This window comes from Accipiter gentilis, chromosome 5, assembly GCF_929443795.1.
Source record: "Accipiter gentilis chromosome 5, bAccGen1.1, whole genome shotgun sequence".
Lineage (NCBI taxonomy): Eukaryota > Metazoa > Chordata > Aves > Accipitriformes > Accipitridae > Astur > Astur gentilis.
In genome coordinates, this window is record NC_064884.1 from 25,473,200 (window position 1) to 25,498,723 (window position 25,524).

Consider the following 25,524-nt stretch of genomic DNA (forward strand, 5'->3'; position numbering starts at 1 on the left):
ATATACTTCCATCTAGTGGTTCATGGATGTCACAAATGTCTTAACCCTTAAGAAACAGTTTACTTGCTTTAAATTATTAGAACCAAATTAGGATTACTGTTGGTTTTTTTTTTTGACAGCTACCTGACTAATCTTTTAAATAGATTAACATTAGAGATCATTTTCTGGAGCTGTGTAATAAAGTAATCTAGACTTACTGTTCCTTGCATTTAAACATCTACTTTGTATACATTTAAAATACTGTTCCCTCTAAATCTCAAAATTCTTATGCAGATCTTAAGAACTATGCAGTTGAGGCTACCATGAAAAAGCAGCCTCAAGTTTGAGTAGTAAGAAATATCTGTATTTCCAACTGAACTGGACCATGGAAGACAGCAGCCTCCATGAGTCTGTCTGGAAATTACAGCAATCCAGGTATCTGACTTTTCACGACAGAGTAGCAGAAAAACTTACACAAAAAGTGTGTGAGGTGGGGGCTGGAAAAGTTGTTTCACTTAAAACCTTATTATCAGAAAATATGTTCCTTATGCAAACTGCTTTAGTATTTCCATTAGACCTCTGTGTAGAAATAGTGTGATTTCATACCATTAAACTGTATATATGTATATTACCATGTATGAAAAGCCAGTTCCAGCCCTATTAACAAAGGAAGAGCATTTTCCTCAATGTTCTTTAAACCATAGAACAATTTGCAAAACACAATTATAAAACAAAACCTCTAAAAAAAATAATTTAAAAATACATTTTTCGACCTTTAATTTCAAACTACATGAATTATAAGAAAAAAACCCAAAACATATTTTAAACTTACAAACAATGGGATAGCCATTCTTTCCTGCACATGCTGCTGCCAGCGTTTTCCCATCATGAGAGAAACGAATACAGAAAGAGCCCATATCTCCACCTCGCAGTGAAAACAGATGCTTGTTTGGTATGCGGCAAGCCTAGCTTTTCAGGTAAAAATTGGGATTACACAGTTATGAATATTAACTAGCCAATGCTTAAAACACCTTCTTAGTTCCTATCATGCATAAGTTCTAAAAAGCTACTAACATCTTGGGGGAATCTAAAAGAAAAAAATCAGCCTTATAAACAGTGACAGTTCTGCTACATAACTTAAGCCACACCTAGTTTGTATATTCGTTTCAACCCCATTACTACGGACAACTATAAAGTTTTAAAAACCTATGAAAATTTAAAATTGAAATAATTTCCTTAATCTTAAGAAGTGCTTAATGATGACTATCATCAATAATATAAGCTGTAGAGTTACAGTGTAAGTCAAACTCGTTTAAGGAATCTAAGCACAACTTTTAGTAACTTAATGATTCCAGTGTGAACTCAGAAGAGTAACCACATGCACTCAAACTTCTGGTCTACCAAATCACCCTTAGTGTTCCTCATCTGTATTTCAATTCCTGATTTTTTTAAATATATCTGGAGATGAAACTTTTCACAAAATTGCACGGGTATTATAGTCCCCCTTCCTCTCTCCCAAAATATTCCCTCTTTTTCACCCAAGGGCTTTTTTCCAGAACTAAATTCGAAGTTTAATGGGAATTAAAATATCCTGAGTAGTCATGTGATTATTTAACCTAAACCTGATTTACCTTTATGAATGAAAAATTCATATGAACAGATTCATATGCATTTAAAATATACAAATAGGTCTACTTAGGAAATAATTGAATACACACTGTTCACTTCAGAATAACGGCAAACGCATCTTGTTAGAAACTATATATGTAATTAAGCCTTGTTACGCTTTTTAACCTCTCTCTAAAATAAAACGTTAAAACATTGAAACAATAATTCAGCTCAGAACAAGCTTCTTTACTTACAAGGCACGTAGCTACAATTCACATATAAAATTTATTTCATATTTAATTCATATCAAATAAATCATAATTCTATAGAACATTTTTGAAAAATAACATCATCTATTTGTATCTATGGAGACAGATACAGATATATTGTGGTTCTTTAAAAAGATAATGTAGCTTTAACTGTAAAACAATAATTCAAACGTATAAAAAAGAAATAATAATTCTGAATGATTATTCATTTTTAAACAAGCACATCTGCTTTAATACTCTTTGGCAAACCTACATGCCACATCATGATAACTTTACTGAAACTGTTTCACAAGACAGCACATCACAAAATACATCATCATTGCTAATAAAGTTCTTCAATATGTACATGGACTAGTCTAAGAATAAATGAGCTGCCAAATTTTGTTTTTATGATGGCAGGCAAACATTCTTAGGATTGTATTTCTCCCGGTTTTGATTACAAACTTATTTTCAGAATGGCAACTTTCTGAAACGTAACGAACATTAACATAAATAGAACTTTTAAGTAACCTGCCATTTTTGGAAAGAAAATTTCCATTGTAAAAACAGACTTGTTTATTCTTTACTATTTTATTATAATTAGCAAACATTACTGGGAAATAAAATTAAGTCCATGAATATTTAAGTGTTCTTTTTGAAAGGATCTGTACAAGGACTACAATATGAAATCAAAATAAAAATCAACATTCTTTGTTAACAAATCTGTATGTTATATTACTTGAATTTTTGTAGAACCATGAACTCACACTAACACCATTCTACAGAAAAATATGAAATCACTGCACGGACATGCTATATACAGTTGCTAAAATATTCCCTTTTTATGACTGCTAATTTCCATTACCTATAGCGAACTAGGAGTTAGGATGAAGTCAGCAAGAACCTTCTTAAGATTCTTCAATGATACTGTAAAAATAACTTTAACTGAGGGAATTAAAAAAAAAAAAAAAAAAAAGAAAAAAGAAAAAAACAAACCCAAGCAAGAAAATATATTTCCAGTCAAGCTGAAATCTGAGAACTGGTTTCTGGTCTTACTTCTACTACCCAAATAGCCTTACTCTTTCAAATTCCTAGAGAATTCTGGAGAGAAAAATACTTGACTGTTCTGGGAAAAAATGGTTAAAACAACCATATTTGGCAAGAAGCTAAGCATCCTCTACTATTTCCAGGAGTTCCTTATGTTTTGTATTTTGTTTAGTAATTTTTTTAATTTGCTTTAATGAATGACTTGCTTCACAATACTTAGATCATAAAAATAAAGCTATAAAAAGATAGTAGATCTTTAAATTATTTTCCTTTAAAAAGCAAAGAAAAACACTTCACCTGTCCAGGCAATCTTGTCCATTTAAATGGCTCCTTCTTCTCCTCTGGAAAAGGTTCACATGATTTTTTAGAACCCTCTCTCTGGAGCTCACATAGTGTTGCACTACTTTGTTCCTGCTGAACAGCTATCATAGAGCGGAAAGAAGGAGCAACCTTAAGGCAAACAAAACTAAGTATCAGGAAAAAATATTTTTAAAATAAGCAGTGTAATATCTGAAAAGATTAAAAGGTAATTTTGACTTCAAATACATTGCATTTTTACATCTGAAAAATAGAGATTAGAAAAAGCTTAATACATGAAAGCTGTGTAGCAAAAATTTCATTTAAAGTAACCAGCAAGTCAGAAAGTAATCTGAGCTTCCAGAGTTATGTCAATCAGATGGCATCAAAGATTTTTCAAATAATCTATACTTTTCTATTTTTATTAGCTATCCAGGTCAGTAAAAATTAGTAATACTCTACTACCTAGTGAAGACGCTGTATAAAAAAAAGCATTTCAGCATGTAAATAGTTCCAGTGACATTATCCTACCACCTTCAAATCAAAATACTGCTTTGGCAACAAAATCCATTCATGAGATGAAAAGATATTACCAGCGTTGTGTATTGAACAAACTATGTTCAAGTGTTGCAAAGGAAAAAGGAAGACTGACCACATTTGTGATTATAAGTAAAGCACATATACTTTCCAGACTTCTCTAAGTACGCTACTGAACCTTACCTACAAGTTACACCAAGCTTGAACACACAGGAAGCCTTAAGCTGTGAGGCAGCCTAGCAGCCCCATGGCTGAGGGGCACAGAGGCCATTAAGCAGCAGCTGCAGTTCTGCTTGGTTTCACTAAGACAGGTCTCAAACACATCTGAATACCAGGCAAAATTACTGTTTTATTCCAGGCTGACAGTTTCTAGGTGTCTACTTCAGGGTGGATAACTGTCTAGGTTCCTGTGACTAAAAAGGGAAGTTGGACACCTACTATGCAAGTAGAAACCAATTAAGGAGTGTAAATCAGTTGTCCACAAATAGATGTCTACTTCCATGCAAGATGCCCTGTTTTATCAAAGACATCTATTTTCGTATCTACCAGCCCATGCAGGAGGTATGCGAGATGTGGTCCCTTCTAGAGAAGCAGAAGACTAGGCATGATCTGTAACAGATCTTAAATGGAAGCAGAAATCTATGCATAGAAAACTGCATCATGCCATGGCTCTTATCTGGAGCTCAATCCCAGCCTTGGCAAATCTGGTATTTATCAGACCAGGAACAAAATAATACCAGTAGCCAATGGATCCAAGTCAAGCACAGCTCAGGCGGCCTACACAAATTTATCACATCACTTGAATTTCACAGAGGACTGTGAAGTAGGGACAGCTGTAAACCAGTGATAGCACCTAAATATATGAGAAAAACATTCAGACCACAGAGAAGGCAGCCTCAGAACACTTCCAGAAAGATGAAGCACAGCTGCTCAAGCAAAGCACATAGAATTCCTAACAACCTCAGCAGCTGACAGAGCAAGAGATCTGCAGATGTCATTCCAGTATACAGATTAGAAAAGTGTCCCAAAAACATATGAACTAATCCCACAGATTAGCTTGGTTTTGGACCACATCTCAACAGGCTTCCACATATCACCCTTGATTGTATGAACAATGAGCAAAAGAAAGACTTATGACAACTGTAAATATCTAAGGAAAGTTATATAGTAGAACAATATTGTACTCACATTGTAGAACAATAAATGCCTTGAATGCACATCTCAGCATATACCAATGTAAGTCTGTCTTTAAAGGAGTTTTCATTTGAGAAAAAAAATACGACTCATTATAGCTTGAGGGCACAGGGAATCAGACTTAACTGACTTACATCTTCTGTCACTTATAGAATTTACACACCTGCATGAGCCCGGTGACCTAAAATGGCATTTCTTCTAATAAGAAGGAATATCAATCTTCAGGAACGTACCCTGAAAGTTTCCTGACTGTCAATGGCAAAATACGCAAAGTTGCAGGTAGAAAAGTATGTCTATTTTTTAAAGACACCTATGAAGGAATGAGTTTGGAACATGTATCTTAAGATGCGAAGCTCTTGTTACAGCTATTATATGCAGCATATAGAATAGCTAGTACACAAGTACAGGTTTTATATACGTGCACACAAACACATACACTCACATGCTCGAGGTAGTTACTAGTTCCTACAGAAAAGTCTGTGTATTTGTAAACATACATTATGTATTTAACTTACATGATCTGGCAGTTTTATGCCCCTAACAGTTACATATAAAGTTGATGGGTAACGATTTCTAGGACATTTTGCCCACCAGTCATAGACCTCAACAACATCTGAATGTGACTTGGTCCTCGGAGGCGGGTAATATAATTGCAGACGGAGTTTTCCATCAATGTTTAGAACTCCATTTGCACCTACAAGCTGGAAGGGCGATTTAAAAAAGGAAAAAAATGTGTTACATTAACATAAAAGTAATAGAAGTCATTGATTATTTCTAATATCTTGAACAACTACAGTATAAACTCTGAAATCCACTTTCCATTGGGGGGAATATATCATCCCTAAAAGTGGTAATGAAGTAAGCATGTATTAAACACCCCCAGGATCAAATCACTAAGATTAAAGCTGGCAGCCTAGTTTTGAGACATGCTTCATATGCACAACAGTAACATCTTGTATGTGGGAAGACCTCTGCAGTACCAGGGTTTTTTGTTGTTGTTTGTTTGAATTACTACTTGCTGGAATTACCCACATCTCAAAGGACTGTCAATCCACAAAGAGCCTCTTCCAAATCTGCCCACTTTGAACGCTGCAACAAAGGGCATTGCTAAGGCTTTGACTCAGAGCAGAAGATACAGCAAAGTAACTTTTCCAACTTCAGAGGAAATTGAGTTCTCTCTATTGAACTGAAGAACAAGTGTACGTACTACCATTAACATTGTTCACTGTTCATCAGGATATTTCTATTTTCTATTTTGACTGATACAGATGAAAGGATAATGCAGACAGATGCAGTAGGAATGAAGAACAGGCCACAATATTATTTGTATTTATGAGTTGGAAATTCATCCTTCCCTTTGTACAGCCTACTCCTGAACTGAATGCCTGGACGCACAGTTCCTACCAGCTATACACCTAGACAGGGGATACCAGACCCCTGATTCCAGTAGATTAATCTTGGGCAGAGCTGAGAAGAGACTCTGTATGGAATGATATGGAGGTCCCTCTCCCTTCCCCTAAACTTGCTGTCCATTATCTTCTCCTGTATTTCTCATGTTGTGGACTGCTCAATGGCTGTCAAAATCTACCATTCACAGAGGTAAGTGCAAATGAACTATCCTCAGGTAAATTAAAGCTTGTCAACTCTCACAGGCCAAAGTGGCACATTCAAGTCTCTCCTAAAAGGGTAAAAAGGTACATGATGTGCTAGCTAAATTACCTGTATCTCATCGCTGCAGCATTTCAAACTCTACAACTAAAAATTATAAGCATTTTATAGTTAGGCTAGGGAGTCCATTCAAAGACTGGCCAACTGAAAATGCCACTAGAATACAGAATAGTTGAGGTACAGAAATTAGTGGATTTGTCTCCCCCCCCCCCCGAGAATCTCATAAACACACAGAAAACCCTCAAGGAAAAAACATCCTTCTGTACTTTATGAACAAAAAAAATTTCTTATACATTCTATACTTTCTTGAGAAATACATATTCTTTACTGTCAAGCTTGTTACTGTGAGTTTTATGGGGCAAAGGAAGAGGGAAAGAAAAGAACATCCAAGCAAGCAACAATTTGTTGTTCCATCTTTGTTGCCTGGAAATATTAAAAAATGTTTTCCCACTTAGTATGGTTAGTGTCTTTTAGATAACTGAATAAAAAGATCTATAAATTTTGTTTCTTCATTTAAATATTTACAATACCTTTAGAAAAGCCCAACAAATTTTTCGGAAACCACGTTCCTGAATTTGTACATCAGATTTGGCTCTCACTCCATCCATACTTAGAAAATCAAGGATCTGAAAGTATTGGTAGGAATATAAATATATTTCTATTGAATATATACTCCATGGCAATTAAAAAATACTGCTGAAAATATGCTAGATGTGATTCACTAAATTAAGCAGATTTCAATTTTAAGCAATTACAAAAACAGTACTTCCACACAAGTACACAATTAGAAATAACAGAACCTTATGCATTTACTTGATGACTATTTATGACCTGCTTTTAAAAACAGCATGTCTGGTCTTAAACAACTATTCTTGCTTCCCTTCTGTCTCAATAAAAAAAGAAAATATTAATGAGTAGTCTTCATAAATCATATAGATCACAAATCTGACAGCTAAAACCAGCTGTATGTTAATCTAGTTGGAAAACAGCAGTCAAAAAGTTAGTTTTCCTTTCCTGCTTTGTCACTTATGTCACAGAATCAATCATAGAATGGTTTGGGTTGGAAGGGACCTTCAAAGATCATCTAGTCCAATCCCCCCCGCCATGGGTATGGACATCTTTCAGTAGACCAGGCTGCTCAAAGCCTTGCCCAACCTGGCTTTGAACACTTTGAATGATATCCATGACATTCTTCATTTTTCTGGTCACTGACCAGAATCTTCTCATATTTAGCCACTCCTGGAGGCTTATCCGGTATACAAAGAAACTTGGAATCATGCTTTCTTCAAACTGGCATTTCATAAACCATGCTGAAGTCAAATGGCACACTTTCAGTGTGGTCATACTTTTGGTCCCAACATTAACATGATTTCCATGAAGAATCGTCACATACACATGTAATTACTTTTGTGTTAAGGAACTAAGGACTCTTAATCCCATAAATGTGTTCATTTATGAGTATCATGGAACATAAAGGAATATATGGTGATATTGTACATACAATCTATTTGAAAGATAAAAAAACAAGGAATGAAAAAAATGTTTATTGTACTAGGTTCCCATTTTCAGGTTAATACTACAGATTGTCTCTTTACAAATATTGACATACTTAAGCTCAAAGTCATGTTGAATATATACCTTACAATTTTTCCTTTAAACGTAATTGTATTTGAGGACAAATTAATAATTACTTTGTGAAGAATGGGAGAGAAGTAAATGTCTAAAATGTTAATGGAAAACAATGCAATAGCTTGCTCATTGGTACAAGGGAAAAGAGGTGTTGCTACAAGCAGGCAACATCTTCATCTTTGTGAAGGTAAATGTGAAGAATATGAGAGAGAAAAGTTCCATCCTTTATATGCAGTGCCATCCATCCAGATCTGGAACGATCTTACCAGCCTTTCCCAGAAGTATGACAGTTGATTTAATAAGAAAGCTTTCTCCTCCTTATTACTATCAAAACAGGGGGTTTTTGCTATTAAAAAAAATTGTTTATTAGTATTAGCAATCACCAATACCACTTTTTGGTATCCCCACTTAATTCTGTATCTTAAGGCTATACTATTAACCCAATATAACCAAAATAAAACACCTGAATCAGTCAAATATATACTGTTGAAGAAACAAACAGAAAATCATAATGTGCATAAATTGGATGTAAAATATTTAACCTTACCTCAAAAAACAGGATTACCCGAGGGCTTTCTTCAGTGTTTTGAATAAAATAACTAAAACACTCATTAAATATGACTTGCTCCTCCCACTCTGGAATCGTTGATTTAGACTGTCTGAAGTCATATGGCTGTGTCATAATGGGAAGAATGTGCTCTATTTGTTCTTGTTCATAGTAAGATGAAACTTTCCTCTTGCTGTTTGAAAATTTCCAAACAGTTACAAATGTTATATAGCACCTTAAAAAAACCCAACTCAAAACAGTATTTTCAATTACTGAAACCAAAGAAACATACAAGATACCATCTGTTTGATTTTAGAAAAAAAAAAAATAATTCCGAACTCCCATAAAATTTAAGACAATTTACAATGTATATAGAAATGCTACAAGCTGAAGTTCAAAATACTAACAATCAAGTTACTGTTACCAAATCTATGCATAATGATCAGGGTACAGTCTACTGCTTAAACACTGTTAAAATCTGCTTTTCAGGAAAATTATGCATAATGACAGCGGAAACAAGTAACTGAACTGATTAGAAATATGAAGAACTAAATTTCATTTCAGGATTTTAAAAGTTTTTTATAAAAGGCAGACACTTCTACATATTTTTGAGATTTAGGAAATTTTCTCTATATAAAAAATACAGAATAAACTACACTGTAAATACAGGGACCTCAAGAGCAATAGAGCACTGCAGAGCATTTAATAGTGTCAAAAAGAAAAGAAAAATACCACCCTAATTTACTCTAGGTATATATATGCATTATCATAGATGTATAAAGTAATGTAATGAATGACTTTGCAAGCTTAAAATTCAGCATTATTTTCATTTTCATCTTTAATTTGCTAGGGAAGAATCTATGTATTTATAGTAATCCTTGACGATAGAAACAGTTTATTAAAAGTCACCTGTGATCCTTCTTGACGTATAAGCCACTTCTCTGATCAACAACATGGATTTTAACCATGGGATGAGATACCAGGAGATCAGTTTTAAGTCGATCAGATCGATGGATATAAACTCCCAACACACGACCATCATCAAGACCAAATTTAGACTGAGTTGAGAATTCTGAATTCTTCATTTCCTCGTCATTTTCTACAGCCACTTGTGTATTTTCTTCTAGAAATAGGAACAAAGTAAATAGAGGTTACTATGTTCCACTACTGACAGTTTAAAGGAGTAAAAATGCTCTGTATGGTCTTAGCAATTAATAGTAAAGTAAAAATATTTAACATGTGATTTATGTAATAGGTTAAAACAAAATTATCAAATTTGCAGCACTTTAAACATGTATGAACATACACATGAATAATATATTAACATAATCGATTCCTATTAAGAAACATTTTTATTTAAAATCCAAGGTGTTCCTCTTGATTGACATAGTTTCTTCTGTGCCACAATGACTTGAAATCCATACAGTTCAATACCTTGCTCTGGAATACAGCCTATAGTAGGTTTTGTTTGGTTGTTTGGGTTTTTTTAAGAAAAATGTAAAAACCAAGATAAGCAGAAACTGATGCTTTCTTCATGTGCATTTTCCCCCAATTTACCAAACACTGTTTTAAGAACTTCCTCATTTACAAGTGAGACCACCATGCTTAATAGATATCAAAAGACATATTCCTCATCAATTTCTGTAATCTCAATGTTTTAAACTAATTTCTCATTTTGGCCTCCACAACATTTGAGGAAATGAATTCTCCAATTTGACTATGTGTTGCGTGAAAAAGTATTCCTTATGTTTGAATTGAGCATCAGGTTAAAACAGTGGTGATACACAATTTACAGCATAATGTAAATAAAAATGATAAAATAATAAAAATACAATTAGAATATGCTTCTAAGTAGTACACTGTAAAGGTGGTATATATAATATTATTATCTTGTGCTTAAAAACCCCCGCTTTTTAACTATTTATCAATTTCAAAACTATTTACAGGAAATGAATTCTCAAGATTTTAGACTGATACATCAAATAAACTTCCTTACAAATTAGGCTCAGAATTGGAAGAACACAAATACAATTAAGTAACTAAAGAAACGTAAGTTACTTCAACAGCTCAATCACTTCTGTGTTACTACTATGGATAAATATTTCTGTAGCAGTGAAAAAAAAGGAAAAGAAAAAAGGCTGTTGGCAGACCTTTTCTGGTTTTCTTTTTAACTTTCTTTGCTTTAGGTTTCTGTTTTTCCATGCTTTCCTCCAGTTTCTGTTCTTCCAATGACTGATTTTCATTGCCAACTTCTACTGGATGATGCTGTAGCTCAGAAAGGGACATTGCACTGCAATGTAATAAATTCCTGTCAGGAATTGCATTCTGCTGCACATATGGATACAATTGCTCATTACCATTATTAATCCACTTAAAATTTCCTCTTTAGTTCTGCAACTCATCATCTGTATATCTTGAAAATGCATTAGTGTCTGGCCTTTTTCATTTCTCTCCCCACCTGATTTCCCCCTAATTTTCAGATAATTGCAGAACCATTCATGTGAATAGAGCCAAGCTAATACTCTTCTGCTAGATCAGGGCCATCACTCATCACTAAAAAAACATGCACAAAATTACCTTAAGTTAGTTAAGAATGAGTTCCACAGAAAATAAGCATCAGATAGTAATGGAGGATATTTTTTTTAGTTAAATATTAATCTTGATGGCTTTTTTAAAAAGTATTTGGTAATATTTTTTCATAACAGAATCATCCAGTTCATCACTTAGAAAATATGTACAGTTTATCAGAAAGTTTCTGCCTATCTTAAAACAAAATGAAACATTTCACTTAAGATTCACAGACACACGGTATACAGTTTATCATGGTACCTTGTTTCAGCTTCACTTAAAGCTTCTATTTCTTTCTTCTTTTTCTTCTTTTTGCCCACTTCATTGTTCAATACAACTTCATGGCTTTGAACAGTGGAGGTAAATTCAGACATCTGGTCTTTAAGTTTCATTCTTATTTTCTTTTTAATTGCATTTGCCTCATCCTCCGCCACATGCAGTTGATAGGCTCGAATTAGCTCTTCTTCCTCTTCTAATTCAGTTACATTTCTTGCTTCAGTCAAGGAATTTTTAATCTTTCTATCACCTTCTTGATGGGGTACATCTGTTTGTGATTTACTTTTTGTTTTCTTCTTTGGAAAATCATTAATCTTTTTCTCAAAACTCTCCAATTTAGCTTCATATAAATTTTCCTCCTCATTAAGTTGTTCTTGTAACAGTGATTTCTTTTTCTTCTTGTTAAACTTTGGCTGTTTGTTCTCCTCTCCACTAACAATATCATTGTTTATTTTCTCTGCAATTGAGGCTTTCTCTCTCAGTTTATTTTTTGTAAACCGGGGACTCTCTTCTTCAGGATTATATGTGTTGTTTATAATTGCTTCATCATTCACACTTTCCTTAGCTAGATCAATATTACTTCTAAAGGTGTCAAGCTATAAATGAAAAGAACATAAAACATACTTGTACTCAAAATCATGTCCTAAGGATAAACATAGTACTTTATGTTATTTCTTTAGCAACATTACAGGAAGTAAAACGAAATCAAAGATCTAGTTATTTTCTTGTTTAAAATTAACAAGTGACAGATTGAAAGGCAACAGAAAATTCACACTGAAAAAAAACATTTTGTGTTTGGGTACCTCATCCTCAATTTTGTTTAACTATGTTTTAAAATTACTTTTATGTATATCCAGTAAAAAAAATAAATCAACAAGTCTACACCATAAACAGATGCCAATGCTTTAGACTATGGAAGACTTCAAGAATACATACAGCATGACATCCAGTATTTTCATCCATTTAAAATACAAGTTAGAGACAGGCTTCAGACTCAGTTGTTTGTAGTCTCTTTTACTGATAGTTGCTTGCCAAAGTTTGACAATGAAATTATATTAAAAAGTGCTAAAATTAAAAAACAGATTTCCATTAAAACTTTTTTTTTTTAAGTATAAAGTTGAAAAAAAACCCACCACATTATTCTTAGTAGAATGAGAAATAGTTGATCTAAAGACCAGTCTAGTAAAAACAGCTAAGATAAATTTCAGCTAATGCATTTGTCTGTGCACTTCTTCTGCCAGTTTTTCGTGTTTTTTAGAAAACACATTGTAAACTTTCCTCCCGTGTTCAGGTTTCCATTCCTGGTTACTAAAAGTTATAATGCCCCACCCCTGGAGACATTCAAGGCCAGGCTGGACAGTGCTCTGAACAACCTGATCTAGTTGAAGATCTTCCCCATCATTGCAGGGGGGTTGGATTTTAGGTTTAAAGGTCCTTTCCAGACCAAACTATTCTATGATTCTATGATAACTCCAAATAACACAGCTAATTACTAAGGCCTAATTCTGTCAGGAGCTCAACACACAGATCTCTCTCTGTTCCTTGACAGAACATCTATAAAGTTGCTGAGACTCATTTACTCTGTCTTACATAAAACTCTCTCAAGTCTCCACATGAAACATTAGAAAGGACTTTAAAACACAAAGCAAATTTAAAAAAAAATAAAAGTATCTCCAAACAATCTTTTCTTTGCCGAGACCAGCCTTCTCCCTCAAACACAGAAATCTTCCCCTTCTAGCTGGGATACTTCTCCCAGTTATAGAAGCATGTTTGCCTCAAACATTTTTTAAAAAGAACAATATATATAATAAGTGATCACCAAAATGTACAAGCTTATAAGAAAATGAAGTTGCAATGGCAATCATGCTTTGGAGGATGCATCCTGACTTAAAAATGCCCATGTGCAAGAATAATATTCCATGACTAGAAAGAACACTTAATGTGCAAGTCTGCCTCTATATTGTATGCCCTCAATTATGTGAGCCTGCAAACCATCACTATCTTGTTTTATTCACATCTGACGTTTGAAGAGAGAACATGGAGAGTATTATAAGTAATGAAGAAGGAGAAGGGAGAAAAAAGAAAGGAAAGTTTGAAGTACATGAGTAAAAACACATAAGAGAAAAAAATACCAAGTTTATTATTTGTACAGAAAAACGGTCAAATAAAAGCATTGTAACAAGAAAAATACACCAAGACAAAGTTTAACACAGAAATAAAAGCTGATGTCTGAAACCAGAGACAAAGCTTAAAAATGCTCTAACTAGACCTGCTAATGCTACATATTAAACAACACTGTCTTAATAAAGTATGAGTTAAAAAAAGAATGTGTCTAGAATTTCATCCAAGTATGCTTATCTAATACATCAGAAAAATCTAAAGCCATTCATGCATCTTTTCAGTAGGTATCTTTATTTTTAGCATCCTATATCTAAAAATAGTTTAATTATCTCAATATCAAATCATGAAAAAACCTGTCTTTGTACCTTCATCTTTTACTTGCTTAGACCAGTAACTTCCTCTTTATTCATAAATCAATGACTTAAGAGGATGTGGAAGATTTCATATAAATAACTTGAAATACAGAGCAGAGTAAGGGAAATTAAAAAAAAGTTAGAGCAAGCAGCTTTGTATAAACTAAAAAAACAAAATAATGCTTTCTAATAGATTGTCCACTTCCTTACCTGCATTTCTATTAACAGCTTGAACTGCAGAGTTCAAGGAATGAAGGTAAAAGCACACTGGCAATTAAGACCCAATAGTGACCAATAACTAAGGTCATGCTAATTTTTGCCTTTGATAGACCATTAATCCATTAAGCCCCAAAAGTAGAATTCTTTGAGAAATCCTAAACAAAAAGCTCTCATGTTTGACCTATTCAAGAGTTCCTAATAACGCTGATATTCAAGAATCACTTCTTCAAAGAAACCTAGCTGCTGCAAAAACTTGTTTGAAATATTTACTAAAACTTGCTATTTGTTATACCTACAAACAAAAACATATGTCCACAAGTGTGTGCCATGAATAGTAGCAACACACAATCACTTAATTATAGCAAATTTACTCATAGGAAAAAAACCCAACAGAATATCCTCATAATGAAATAAAACACAATCTCAAACTACAGCAAATTCCAAGAACATTAATAGATACTGCAGGCAGCACAAAGCTGCTTCAGCATCTCAACCGCAAATTCCTCAGATACATAGCCTATATAATCTTAACTCAGGCCACTTTTTCCACATGCTGTAATTACATGATGTAATTAAACAGAGAGGAAAGATGGGGGGGGAGTCACAAAACAATAAAGTAAAAGCCAAGAGGTTCATAAAAACCATCAGATTAGGTCTCAGGCAGAGGCAGGGATACCAGTATAGATTCTCTGTCTGAAATGCAGGACAGAGATATCAGCTGAGCAATCGTCCTTATATAAACACACTTGAACTGTTAGAAAAAGCAGTTAGGCTGGAAAATCAGCTTAGAGGATAGGCCTGTCTCTGGAATAACCTCAGAGTGATGCTGACCTGAACCTGACCTCCACAGCTTACAGCATGGAACAAATAGGAAGGTGCTTTTTTTTTTTCTTTTTCTTCTTTTCAAAACAGCTCCATGGCCACATTACGACAACAGGGCAGAGGAAGCACCCTTCCCTGAGAACAGACCTACTTGCACTACTAGCTTGATTGAAGCAAGAGATGGGCAGCAGCCAAGATGCACACAGGTGGGCTAACACCCAAGGCTTGTTACCACAATGAACCTACCCCAGGTCATGTCCCTTGCCATTCGTGTTCCAGAGCTGAACAGCAGGGACAATGCTTAATAATCTTACTCCTTTTAAAAAGGCTTCTCAAATACACTTGAGTGGAAACACATCAAGTGATTTTGCCCAGGGTATCCAGAAACTCAGATAACCACATTTACAGAGGTACCTGAACTTCTTCCCATAATACAGGCACACCTTGAAAAATTAGGAATGGACATTACCAGCCCACTGAAGGGCTGTTATATACCAGTTGTACAAGACCATTTACTTATAACTGAATTGGTAATGAATGTACTTACAGTGCTGGCTAGTTGGGTGGGATGTTTAAGAAAATTTTAATCCACTAGGGAACCAATTTTACTGCCATTGCTCATATAAGACTACTAAATGTAGATGCTCAAAGCTAGAAGAACTTCAAATTACAGATAGGATGGGCTTGGAGAAGTTTCACCAAATTTTAACAGAAAACATTGAGAAAATGTGTAGGTCAAGTAGATAGGAGAACTGCTAATAGTTGACTATTTTAAATATAAGAAACAAAGTGCTAAAAACCAGTGGAAATCTCAACAATTATTCAGTGCCTGTCAGCTTATAGAAGAAACTGGGCTATGACACAGACCCTGGGAAAATCGTATAACCTCAAAGCTCCACAGGTTGTGTTTTACTTCTAAGACAGAATTAGTCAGTCTAAGACTGAATTAGTCAGAAGAAACCTGTAAAACATCCATCTTACCCAAAAGAATACAAGGATTTTCAAGCCTGGAGATAGACTCCCATTACCTGTACCCTCATGAAACTCCAGACTCCAACCTGTCATCCAGGGCCTTATGAAGAGGGGGAAGGAGTGGACTCAGTGAGTTAGGAAGTAAAAAGCTTCAAAGGGATAAATCTGTTGCAGTTCTGCCTTGAATACAAAACCTTAGTTATCAATGCATGCCCATCCCAATATCGTAAACTGGTCAGACTACAGTCTAGGGAAGAAATTCTTGCCTCCATAAAGGGATCTTGCTTTTCACCTGGTAGAAAACTTCACTGACATTTTCCAAGTTAAATATTCTCTTTTCTACCATGAAATTTACATTGAACCAAAGAAACTCAACCATTTTCACACTGACTTTACAGAGATTAAAATATCTGGGCACTGCCTGGTCTGAGGCTTGCCTCATTCTAACAACTTGTAACAGGATGCACAACTGGTAAAAGGTAACTATAGTGGCTGTTAGCCCTGGACCCTTCCAGGGCTAGCAAATTCACTTTCTAACTGTGTCCCAATTGCTTGTTTTTTCAGCCATGCCTTCAGGCCTCATACCCACTGCACCTGTGGCTACTGAACAACAAAGCAGACATGTCTCCACAGCTGATGTCTATCTCTGCCCCCATTACAAGGCCCTCATTCCTATCAGTTGTGACTTCAAACTCATCCTGCCATACTGATTAACAGCCTTTCCTCTTCCAGTCAGGCTGCTTCCCTTCTCTCCAGGCAGGCTCTCCAGGTAATGAGCACACAGAGGCAAGCAGGCAATTTCCTTACCCTCAATTCTGTCATTTAAAATCACAGTAACCTCCTACAGCTCCAGAACTCAGGTTTCAAGCAAACAGTGGACTATGATGGAAAAGTTTTATTTATCTAAGAAAAGCTAGGTTCAGTAAAGACAAAGGAAAAAAAGCAGTCTGCTTTCTTCTAGCAGACACTAGTGTTTTACATCAGAGACTTCTGGAATGGAAACCAATTTTAAAACAAAAGTAAGCTTAAAATATTTATGCGTAATATGTAGTTGCATATGAACATACAATTATGTGCTCAAAAATACTTATACCATACTTACAAAGTACAGATTTAATAACTCACATTTCGTCAAAAAAGTAAACCTAACCAAGGAAGAATTTAGTCTTGTGTTTATACATATGCCTGCAAAAAAAGGAAAAAACCCACACTCTAAGGCCTCGATGCTGTATTTTAGACATCACATTGATTCTTTGTATAGGCTATTGACTAAATACCATATACTTCAAGGAATGTAAAATAAAAAAATCCACACAAATATCAACTTAAAATTGTCAATCTAAAGACAAAATTATGTTTCAGCATAGCAACACTAAGTTTAATATAACTATTCCAAACACATTTTTATATAATAAATACATGTAACATTCCGATATTATATAAAATACCACTCCTTTGTCTTCAATCAGTATTAAAGAATGAACGTTCACTTCCAGCATCTGGTATGGATACAATTGTAAGAAAAAAGACTGAAAGTATAAAACCTAACAGGAAGAAATTCCAAACATTATAAGTCAGTGATCAGTATATATAGGACTCACTTTAAACATTTATTCTGTGTTCAGGTAAAAAGCTACAATATGAACCATAACTCAGAGGAACCTCTGATGCTCTTTTAATGAGAGATAATGCCACAAAGAAAAATGTCGTCTAACCATAAGGTCAGGGTGATAGAATCATTCCTAATCTACAAGTCACAACCTATGGCCAAAATCTTTAAAACAAATCTTTATACATGCATACTGCCTAAGTTGACATGTAAACATAGGACCACTCAGACACAAAGTTCAGCACATGCAGAAATATGCTGATTACTGAGATCAAATTTTAAAAAAAAGGAAGTTTCAAATGTTGTTTAATATAGTTTTTAAATTCTTATTCTTATACCAGTAATTTTTAGGAAATGGAATAAAGTTAATGATTAGCTCTAATATTATTATAAATTCACACCAGTTCTCAATTCACAGATGTACCTGTATTACACAGATGTAGTACTCTTAAAATTAAATACTTTTACAGACATAATTCTACTAGCCCAGACTCCCACTAAAATCAATACTGAATTCAAAAATCTTAAAACTTTTCTGAAAAATGTGAATGGAAAAAAGTACTGGCAGCCTTTAAATGAGTGCCTGCCTGCATGTGCCACTTTCTTTTTACCAGTATTCTAGTCCATATAATTTTGGCATACTTCCAAATTACAAAGATGCATTGCTGGTACACAAGCAACAAATAAAAGCCACATCAAAAACAAAGGATATGTGCAGAAATATACATTATACTTTTTTTTTTTTTTTTAAATGCTTACATCTCCTTTCTACAATACATTTTCCTGACCTTTTTTCTGTTAAGGAAGGCAACCAAAGCAAGCTTGCATGTGTCAAACTCACCATAATATTCTCTTGAGAGTGAAACTTGTTTTTCTTTGATTTCTTGCTGTCTGTTAGGCCAGCATGACGTCTGAAGATTTCCTCAAAGCGGACTTTGGTTTTTGCCTTTGCCTCACTTTCAACTGCAAAAACAAATCTAGAGTATGACTCACTGGCTCAGTAATCACCATTGCTAAAAAAGTACGTAATCATGCTTTAAAATGGCAAAGGACAAGAAGTATTTTATCAGGGAAAGTCTACCAAGAAATTCACTTACTATTCAGTTAAGAATTTCCACTGACAACATAAACCACACAAGGGTAACTCAGCAACATTGTACAAACACACCAGGCTACTACTTGTTGCTGAAGTCGGCACTGTCTACTCTGCTCCCTAAAGAAAGCGCATTTTGAAGAGCAAACACATCAGGATCAGCACAAAACTTGTGCTAGCCAAAGCAGAGGACAAATTATGGGCTTCACTTTTTATGAACAGTAGCACGCTGATAACGGAGGTGACACAGTCTCCAGGAGAAGCTGCAACTCTGGGTTCTTACTGAGTCTGGAACCCAGAGCAGCACCACCTTGAGACAGATCTCTAAGAGGCAGGAGCATACACTGATCCAAAATCAGCTGGAGCTGAGTCCCTACCCTTCCATGAATCCTGATACTGCTATCAGCAGCATTTTAACCCTTGAAGCAGTAGGTGTTCTAGCCCCCTGAGGTAATGCCTAATTCGTAGCTAAAGAATTAAAAATGCAATCTGGCATGCCACTGAAAAAGGCTGTTGAACCCTCAGCTACAGCATATTTACCATTGTCATTACAATTTTAACCAAAAAAATTTATACAAAAATTTTACAAAAAATTTATAGACAGAAGTAACTCCTATCATTTGCATCTAGTTCTGACTATAAAATACATATTGAAAATCAAACACAAAGTATTCTTACCTGCTGGCATTTTTAGTCCTCAGTTAAAAGTGGCTCAACACAGCAGCTGCTTCTTCCTTAGAATTCACCATCCTATTTAAAGTAATTAACAACTTTCATTAAAATAACTGGTCCATAGACTTGAAGCTAACAATTGAATGCATGCTAATTTATATCAAGGATGAGAACAGGTCTTTTAAGGAAATATTTATTTCTAGACTATTTGCCTAAATTATTAGAAGTTCTCTGCCATCAAATCTCAGCACAGGATTCTCAGCGTCTATCTGGTACTTGTTATTTGAGAGTAAATAAAAACCAACACTACAACAGTTTAATTAGCTATGTATTTCTGGGCAATAGCCAAATACTTCAGTACAGTAGTCCTCCAGCCTTCTGAAAAACGCTGTAGTTTATTTAAGTAATAATGACCCATGAAGACATTTATATTGAAGCTTTTCTAATCAGGCTTCTATCCTGCCAGCATCATCAAGGAAGTCACACTGTAGCCAGCCGATAGCTTTCAATGCAAAGATTAATATCTGCCAGCAAATCTAACTTTATCACAAATCTCTAAATATTTATGTTTACATAAAGCATTTGTATTTTACATAAAGCAGACAAGCAATTACATGAAACTCATTTCTCAAAAGAAAAAATGTTAGGCTCTCCCGGTTGTGGAGCAAAGCCTACAAATGCTTGAAGGCAAATAAAGGCAAATAAAATATTACACAGCTTTATCTTTTCATCAAGAAAATTCAGAATGCTTTACAAAATCTTTAATACAAAAAGCTGTTTTGTAAACAGTGGAACTAATGAAACCTAGATTTCTATGAATGCATTATGTTCCCCTTAGCAATGAACTATCATCGTACCTATCTCCCCGATAGCCCATCAGCCAATAGTTCCAAGTTCTCCCCAGGTAACACCTCCTGTTAGACACCAGTAACTCACATTCACTGGACACCCAGACTACATATATCCTAATAAATTAAGATGTAGCATTAAATACTGCCAGGCTATATGGTTGCATTATCCTTGGCACCATTTTGGTCCAAGCCACCTAACACTCACCCAAGCAATTCCCATGTACAGTTTAGGAGTTAGTATGGGTTATTATTAATAGGCAGCTTGCATGCGGCCATTCTGATTTTGGGCTAAGAGAGTTTAATAGCATTAAAGTGGGCCAAACATACCGCTTGGCCATGCATCTTACCAGTATAGGAAAGAGCCAAGGCTACACTTAGGTCCTCAAGCATCTGCACTACTGTACACTCAGATCCCCCTCATCTCTTTCACAATGTTACTTGCTTCTTCCCTGTCCCCTACAGGCTACATACTCTCAGGTCCTTTCACATTTGCTACCTACAGTAGCAACCAGTTTGGTCAGCTGGCTACCCAAACCAAACCAAGTTAATAAAAAAAAGAAAAAAAGTCGAAGTGTTAGGGTTGGTTTGGGCTTACAGAAGTGCTGATTAGTCAGTTGCTAGGTGCCATTAGTTTATTTCATGTATTAAGCAAAGCATTTATACTAAGTATCCAACAATCTACTGATGTTTGAAATGAGCAAGGATGACCAGAAGGGACTTCATAAGAAGAAAAAAAAAATTGTTTTGTTCTTTATTGTGTCACTGACAAGGTAGCAATATTTTCACTAACTAAAATATGTTTTGACTCATAAAGCAAAGCTTTACCGTCACAACTAAAACAGCAAGTTAAAAATGACACTTCTGACAAGAAATGAAGACAGAAAATATTACTGAAAAATAAATCTGCTTTTGCAATTTATACTTCAGTATACCAAAAGGCTGTTTTAAAAGTACTACAGTTATTAAGTACTGCTTTTCAAGTAATTGATTCACAAAGGGCTAGAAAATACTTACAATCTGAAAGAGTAGAAAACTAAATATAGTCATAAAATACAGCAGATTCTATCACTTTAATCATTCACTGAGGATTGCAGGAACATGGAAAAGTCTCTTATGATTAGTTGAGTGATTTCAACCACCCCTCAGAAAAACTAGTTACAAACAACAAATGAAATGCTTAAGTGCTCTCAAATTTAAAACAAAAAATGAGACACAACGTAGAACACAACAGCAAAATAAGTCAAGTGCATACCTGTTCCAAGTATGGAAATAATTTTATGGGCAAAGGTTAAATAAATCACACCACACACAAAAAAAGGTAAATTAATTTTGCAGATGTTTTTGCTTATAATGGAACAAACATCTTTCCAAAGGCTAGGCTTACCTCATGTCTACCAGCACTCTTGTAAAATGCCTAGATTTGCCAAACTCACCAGTGAGTGCATAATTTTCTATTTACCTTTATTTATTCAATAAAAGTCTATCCTCCTGTGGCAAAAAAATTAAGAGATAAAGTCCTCTAATGATAGTGCTATTATTTTATACACATTTCCAATTTAGAATTACATGACCTTTGGCATGGTGCGTTAGACTTGTGTAAATATAGATCATTAATCAACAAGGGTAAGAACAAGGCTTTTTACTCAGTGTAATCTCCCCTCAAAATAGGAGAGGTTTAACGGTATACCAAAGTTCAGCAATCACAGTGTCCCAATCTGAATAAACTCAGTTATCATTACGAATAATCTTCCAAGATGCTTTTTTGCCTGATCAGATTTGATCTCTTCCGTATTAGTTAATGTAAGGCACTCCAGGAATAACAAAAGTACATACTTGGAACAGTGGCATATTCCAGCCGATTAAAATAATGAAACCCAAAGTTCCAAGAATTACTACATACCTTCCTGAAAATCATCTAATTTGCTCTTCTCTAATTCTCCATCTGTATTTAAAAATGTGATTCTACACTGAATGCTTGCTCTTTTCACAGTATTTTACAATATTCACTGAGTTGCTATTCACGAAAAACACTTTTATTGATTGCTAAAAAGAAAACAACACCCACCATAAAAAAATCAAACCTATACTATAATGTAACAGAGCGTACAGAATCTGCACTACACAGCGGGAAGTGACAGATTTCCTGCCTAATTAGGACCATTTAGGAAACTGAGATGACAAAACAGAACTGCACACTTCAGGGTTTTCATGAACTAAACCCCTCATTTTTCTTTTATCACAAAAAGTGAATGTAACCTTCAGTGGCTGAAAACAAGGAGAACATCAGGCCTTGTTTACTTCTCATCTTTTAGATGAGATCAGTCATCATAGTGGGAAATCTTGGGTTTTACTAGGTTTCTAATTCAGCTATCTGTAGGTATCACTACTAAAAGATCTGAAAAAACTTCAACTCCGAATTATACAGCAAAATAACACTGAGTTGAATCTGTTTGTCTTCACTAATGATAAATGAGACACCAAAAGCCAATCTGGTTTTGTTCATGAAAAGGCAGTAGCCTTCTGCCAGCTTAGATGTGCCTGTAAAAACCCTGCACTCACACTAATTTTAAAAGATGTTTAAAAAAAGCTGGTGCTACCCATCTGAGTTTTCTAATAGTAACGTATAAGAAAGCTTTAGCTTCAGAGTTACTGCCGGTTTTTTTTTTTTCCTCCCCAGAACATTTGGCACCTTTTGTTGGTCAGCAGAAGGTTGCAAACTCTCTCTCTGCCCTGAAGGCAAAACTACGGACTTCAGTTCTGTATAAGGAAATACGGCGGACTTTTACTGTTTACTGCACTTTAAGTCTCTGACTTATCTTAGATCGTAATTATGAAAACGGGTTCTCATCAGTAGACCACCCTAAGTATTTAATTTCCGAAGCGGCGTTCTGCTTTGCGTAGAGGAATACGTTGCAAACAACGAAGATACAAAGGACGCTGGTAGCACACGCCACAGCGGGACTAACCGATGGAACTAATCGCCTTCGACGTGCAGATGCACATTCCTCATGCGAGCGAGGCAGCACCGCTCTGGGGCTTAACACGTCGGGCACGGGGAACCGCTGTACCCTCACGCGCCGCGGGGTACGCACTGACCGCACTGCCTCACCCGAGTCAGCTACAAAGCTTGTACCCAGCGGGGAAACAACAGAAATACCGATCAAGGGGCCGCGGCTTCACGCGACCAGGAGGCGGCAGACACGGCGGGGGCCCTCCCCACGCCGCCCGCTCGGCTCGCCCCCGCTGCCAGCCCCCGGCCTTACTCTCGGCAAGTCTCCCCGCGAGGTGCGGGGCCCGACTCCCGCTACACCCCCGAGGCGCATCCCCGGGCCCTAGGCAGGGCTGGCTGGCCGCCGGCCGCCACCCTGCCCCCCCCCCCGCCGGCCGGACCCCGGGCGCCGAACGCCGCCCGCCCGCGCCAGCAGCCGCGCCACAGCGCTCTCCCTAACGGCTGCCGAGCCCCCCCCCCCCGCCCCGCGGCGGGAGAGGGGAGGGCCGGCACACGGCAAGGGGAGCCGGAGCCGGGGGAGGGGGAGGGAACAGCGGCGGGGAGGCGTGCCCCAGCCTACCCGCCTCTGGAGCCGCGCACTAGGGCGAGCGGCGGCAGCGCCCGGCGGGACCCCGGCCGTACGCGGCCTCCCCGCCCGAGGCGCGGGCCCTGCCTGAGGCGTCCCCGCCCGCAGCGCGAGGGCATCACTCACGTCGGCCCCGTCCGCTTCCGTGGCGCCGCCGCGACCCGCCGGCTGCCGCGGCAGCCCTGCCTCCCCCCCGCCCCCGCCGGTGGTCTCTCCCTCACCCCGCGCTCCCCCTCCGCAGCTCGGCGCAGGTGGTTCTGCCGAAAACAATCACAGCTGCCAAGGAAACAGCGGAGGTGGCGCATGCGCGGAGGAGAGCGGGGGTGAGGCGAAGCAGGAACGAAGAACCCGCAAGGCTCGGGCTGCACGCCGGGCCGCTTTAGGCAGCGCACCCCGCCGTGTAGTTTCCCGCCGGGAAGTCGCGGCGGCGGTGAGGCGCATGCGTGATACGGCTGCGCGGCCTGAGGGAGAGCGCCTGCGCAGTAGGGGCAGTCCCGTGGGGACGAGGAAGGCGTGCGGGAGCCGCAGCGGGCGGCCGGCCGGCCGGCCGGCCGGCTTGTGCGCATGCGCGGCGCTGGCAGGCCGCACGCTCCTTGACTGCGGTAGCGGGGCCGGGCGGCGGCTCCTTTCGGCTTTGGCGCACTGAGGCGGCGGGAGCGGGGCTGGGCCTGGCCGTGAAAGGAGGGAAGCCGGCTGCCAGCGTCCCGGGCTGCCTCTCGGGGGCCTGTGAGGGGGGGCCCGGCGTCGCGGCAGCGCTTCCCGCCGCCAGGCCCGCCACAGGATTCGGGCCGGTGGTGTCCGGCGGAGCTGGAGGGGACGGGAGCCAAGAAGCAGCATCTCGGAGCTTCCATCCCCACGGGGGGGGGGGGGGGGGGGGGGAGGCTGCTGGCGCAGAAAGGGGCAGGTTGTGCCCCTTCCCCAGGTGCGCCAGGTTGTGCGCCTTCTCCCGCTGCCCCTGCGTGACTGCACGTGGGAAACGGCAGAGGCCTGCTGATGGAAAAGCGGTGCGCGTTGGGAAGATGTCGTCGTTAGACTGGGGCAACGTGTTTTACAAAACAGAGAAATCTCAGTAATTAGCAGTACCTCCTCCCACGTTCCAGGTCTGCCGGCAGTGTTGCTTTCCTCCCGTGGATGATGAGCTGGTCACAAAAAACCTGAAAATGTGAAATAGGAATTTAGAAAAAAAGACTGTGAAAAGCCTTAGAAACGGGAGCCCTTCAGGGATACTGTGTCGTCCACTTAAAAAAATGTCAAAAGTACAGGATAGCTTTCTTGAGTTCGAACTAACAAAAGTTGCTTGCAGAAGAAAAAAGTCTCTGGGTAATGGCCTCAGTTGGAGTCAGGAGGGTGTCTGTCAGGTGTTTGGAGTGGACATCAGCTTTTTGCAAATAGCACAAATGGATGTCCTGAAGCTATGCAGATACTGCAGAAACTGGCATTTCCTTTTTTAAACAGTGGGGTGGTTTTTTTCTAGGAATAATAACTCATTGTTACTGCTTTACAAGAAGTTCATTTGTTCATTTCTTCTGTGTAAAAATTAATAAAAATTGTAGATGTCAAAGTTCTTTCAAACATTAGAAGGCTTGAGAAATTAAGGTTTTGGATGAAGGTAGCCATATATTTTCTGAAGTGAAGTTGG

At 37.5% G+C, this 25,524-nt stretch overlaps 1 protein-coding gene across 9 annotated transcripts in view; it reads right to left on the bottom strand.

The window, feature by feature from the left end:
• The window catches only part of AHI1 (Abelson helper integration site 1), a 99,840-nt gene extending 75,635 nt beyond the window's left edge, over positions 1-24,205 (bottom strand). For 6 of the 9 annotated variants that reach the window (XR_007505988.1, XM_049799840.1, XM_049799845.1 and 3 more), the window contains exons 1-11: positions 24,107-24,205; positions 19,466-19,537; positions 18,536-18,657; positions 11,584-12,194; positions 10,905-11,044; positions 9,664-9,877; positions 8,755-8,947; positions 7,109-7,204; positions 5,426-5,611; positions 3,180-3,332; positions 812-944 (exon numbers count right to left, since the gene is read on the bottom strand). Coding sequence is in view for 8 of the 9 variants with exons in the window: in XM_049799840.1 (XP_049655797.1) it covers positions 812-944; positions 3,180-3,332; positions 5,426-5,611; positions 7,109-7,204; positions 8,755-8,947; positions 9,664-9,877; positions 10,905-11,044; positions 11,584-12,194; positions 18,536-18,657; positions 19,466-19,475 (1,858 nt within the window). In the remaining variant the exon portion in view is untranslated. Of the gene's footprint in view, positions 1-811; positions 945-3,179; positions 3,333-5,425; positions 5,612-7,108; positions 7,205-8,754; positions 8,948-9,663; positions 9,878-10,904; positions 11,045-11,583; positions 12,195-18,535; positions 18,658-19,465; positions 19,538-20,657; positions 21,154-22,210; positions 23,597-24,011; positions 24,045-24,106 lie in introns of those variants that run through there. The other 3 variants (XM_049799841.1, XM_049799844.1, XM_049799843.1) reach the window with 3 other exon arrangements.
• Between the last annotated feature and the right edge of the window lie 1,319 nt (positions 24,206-25,524).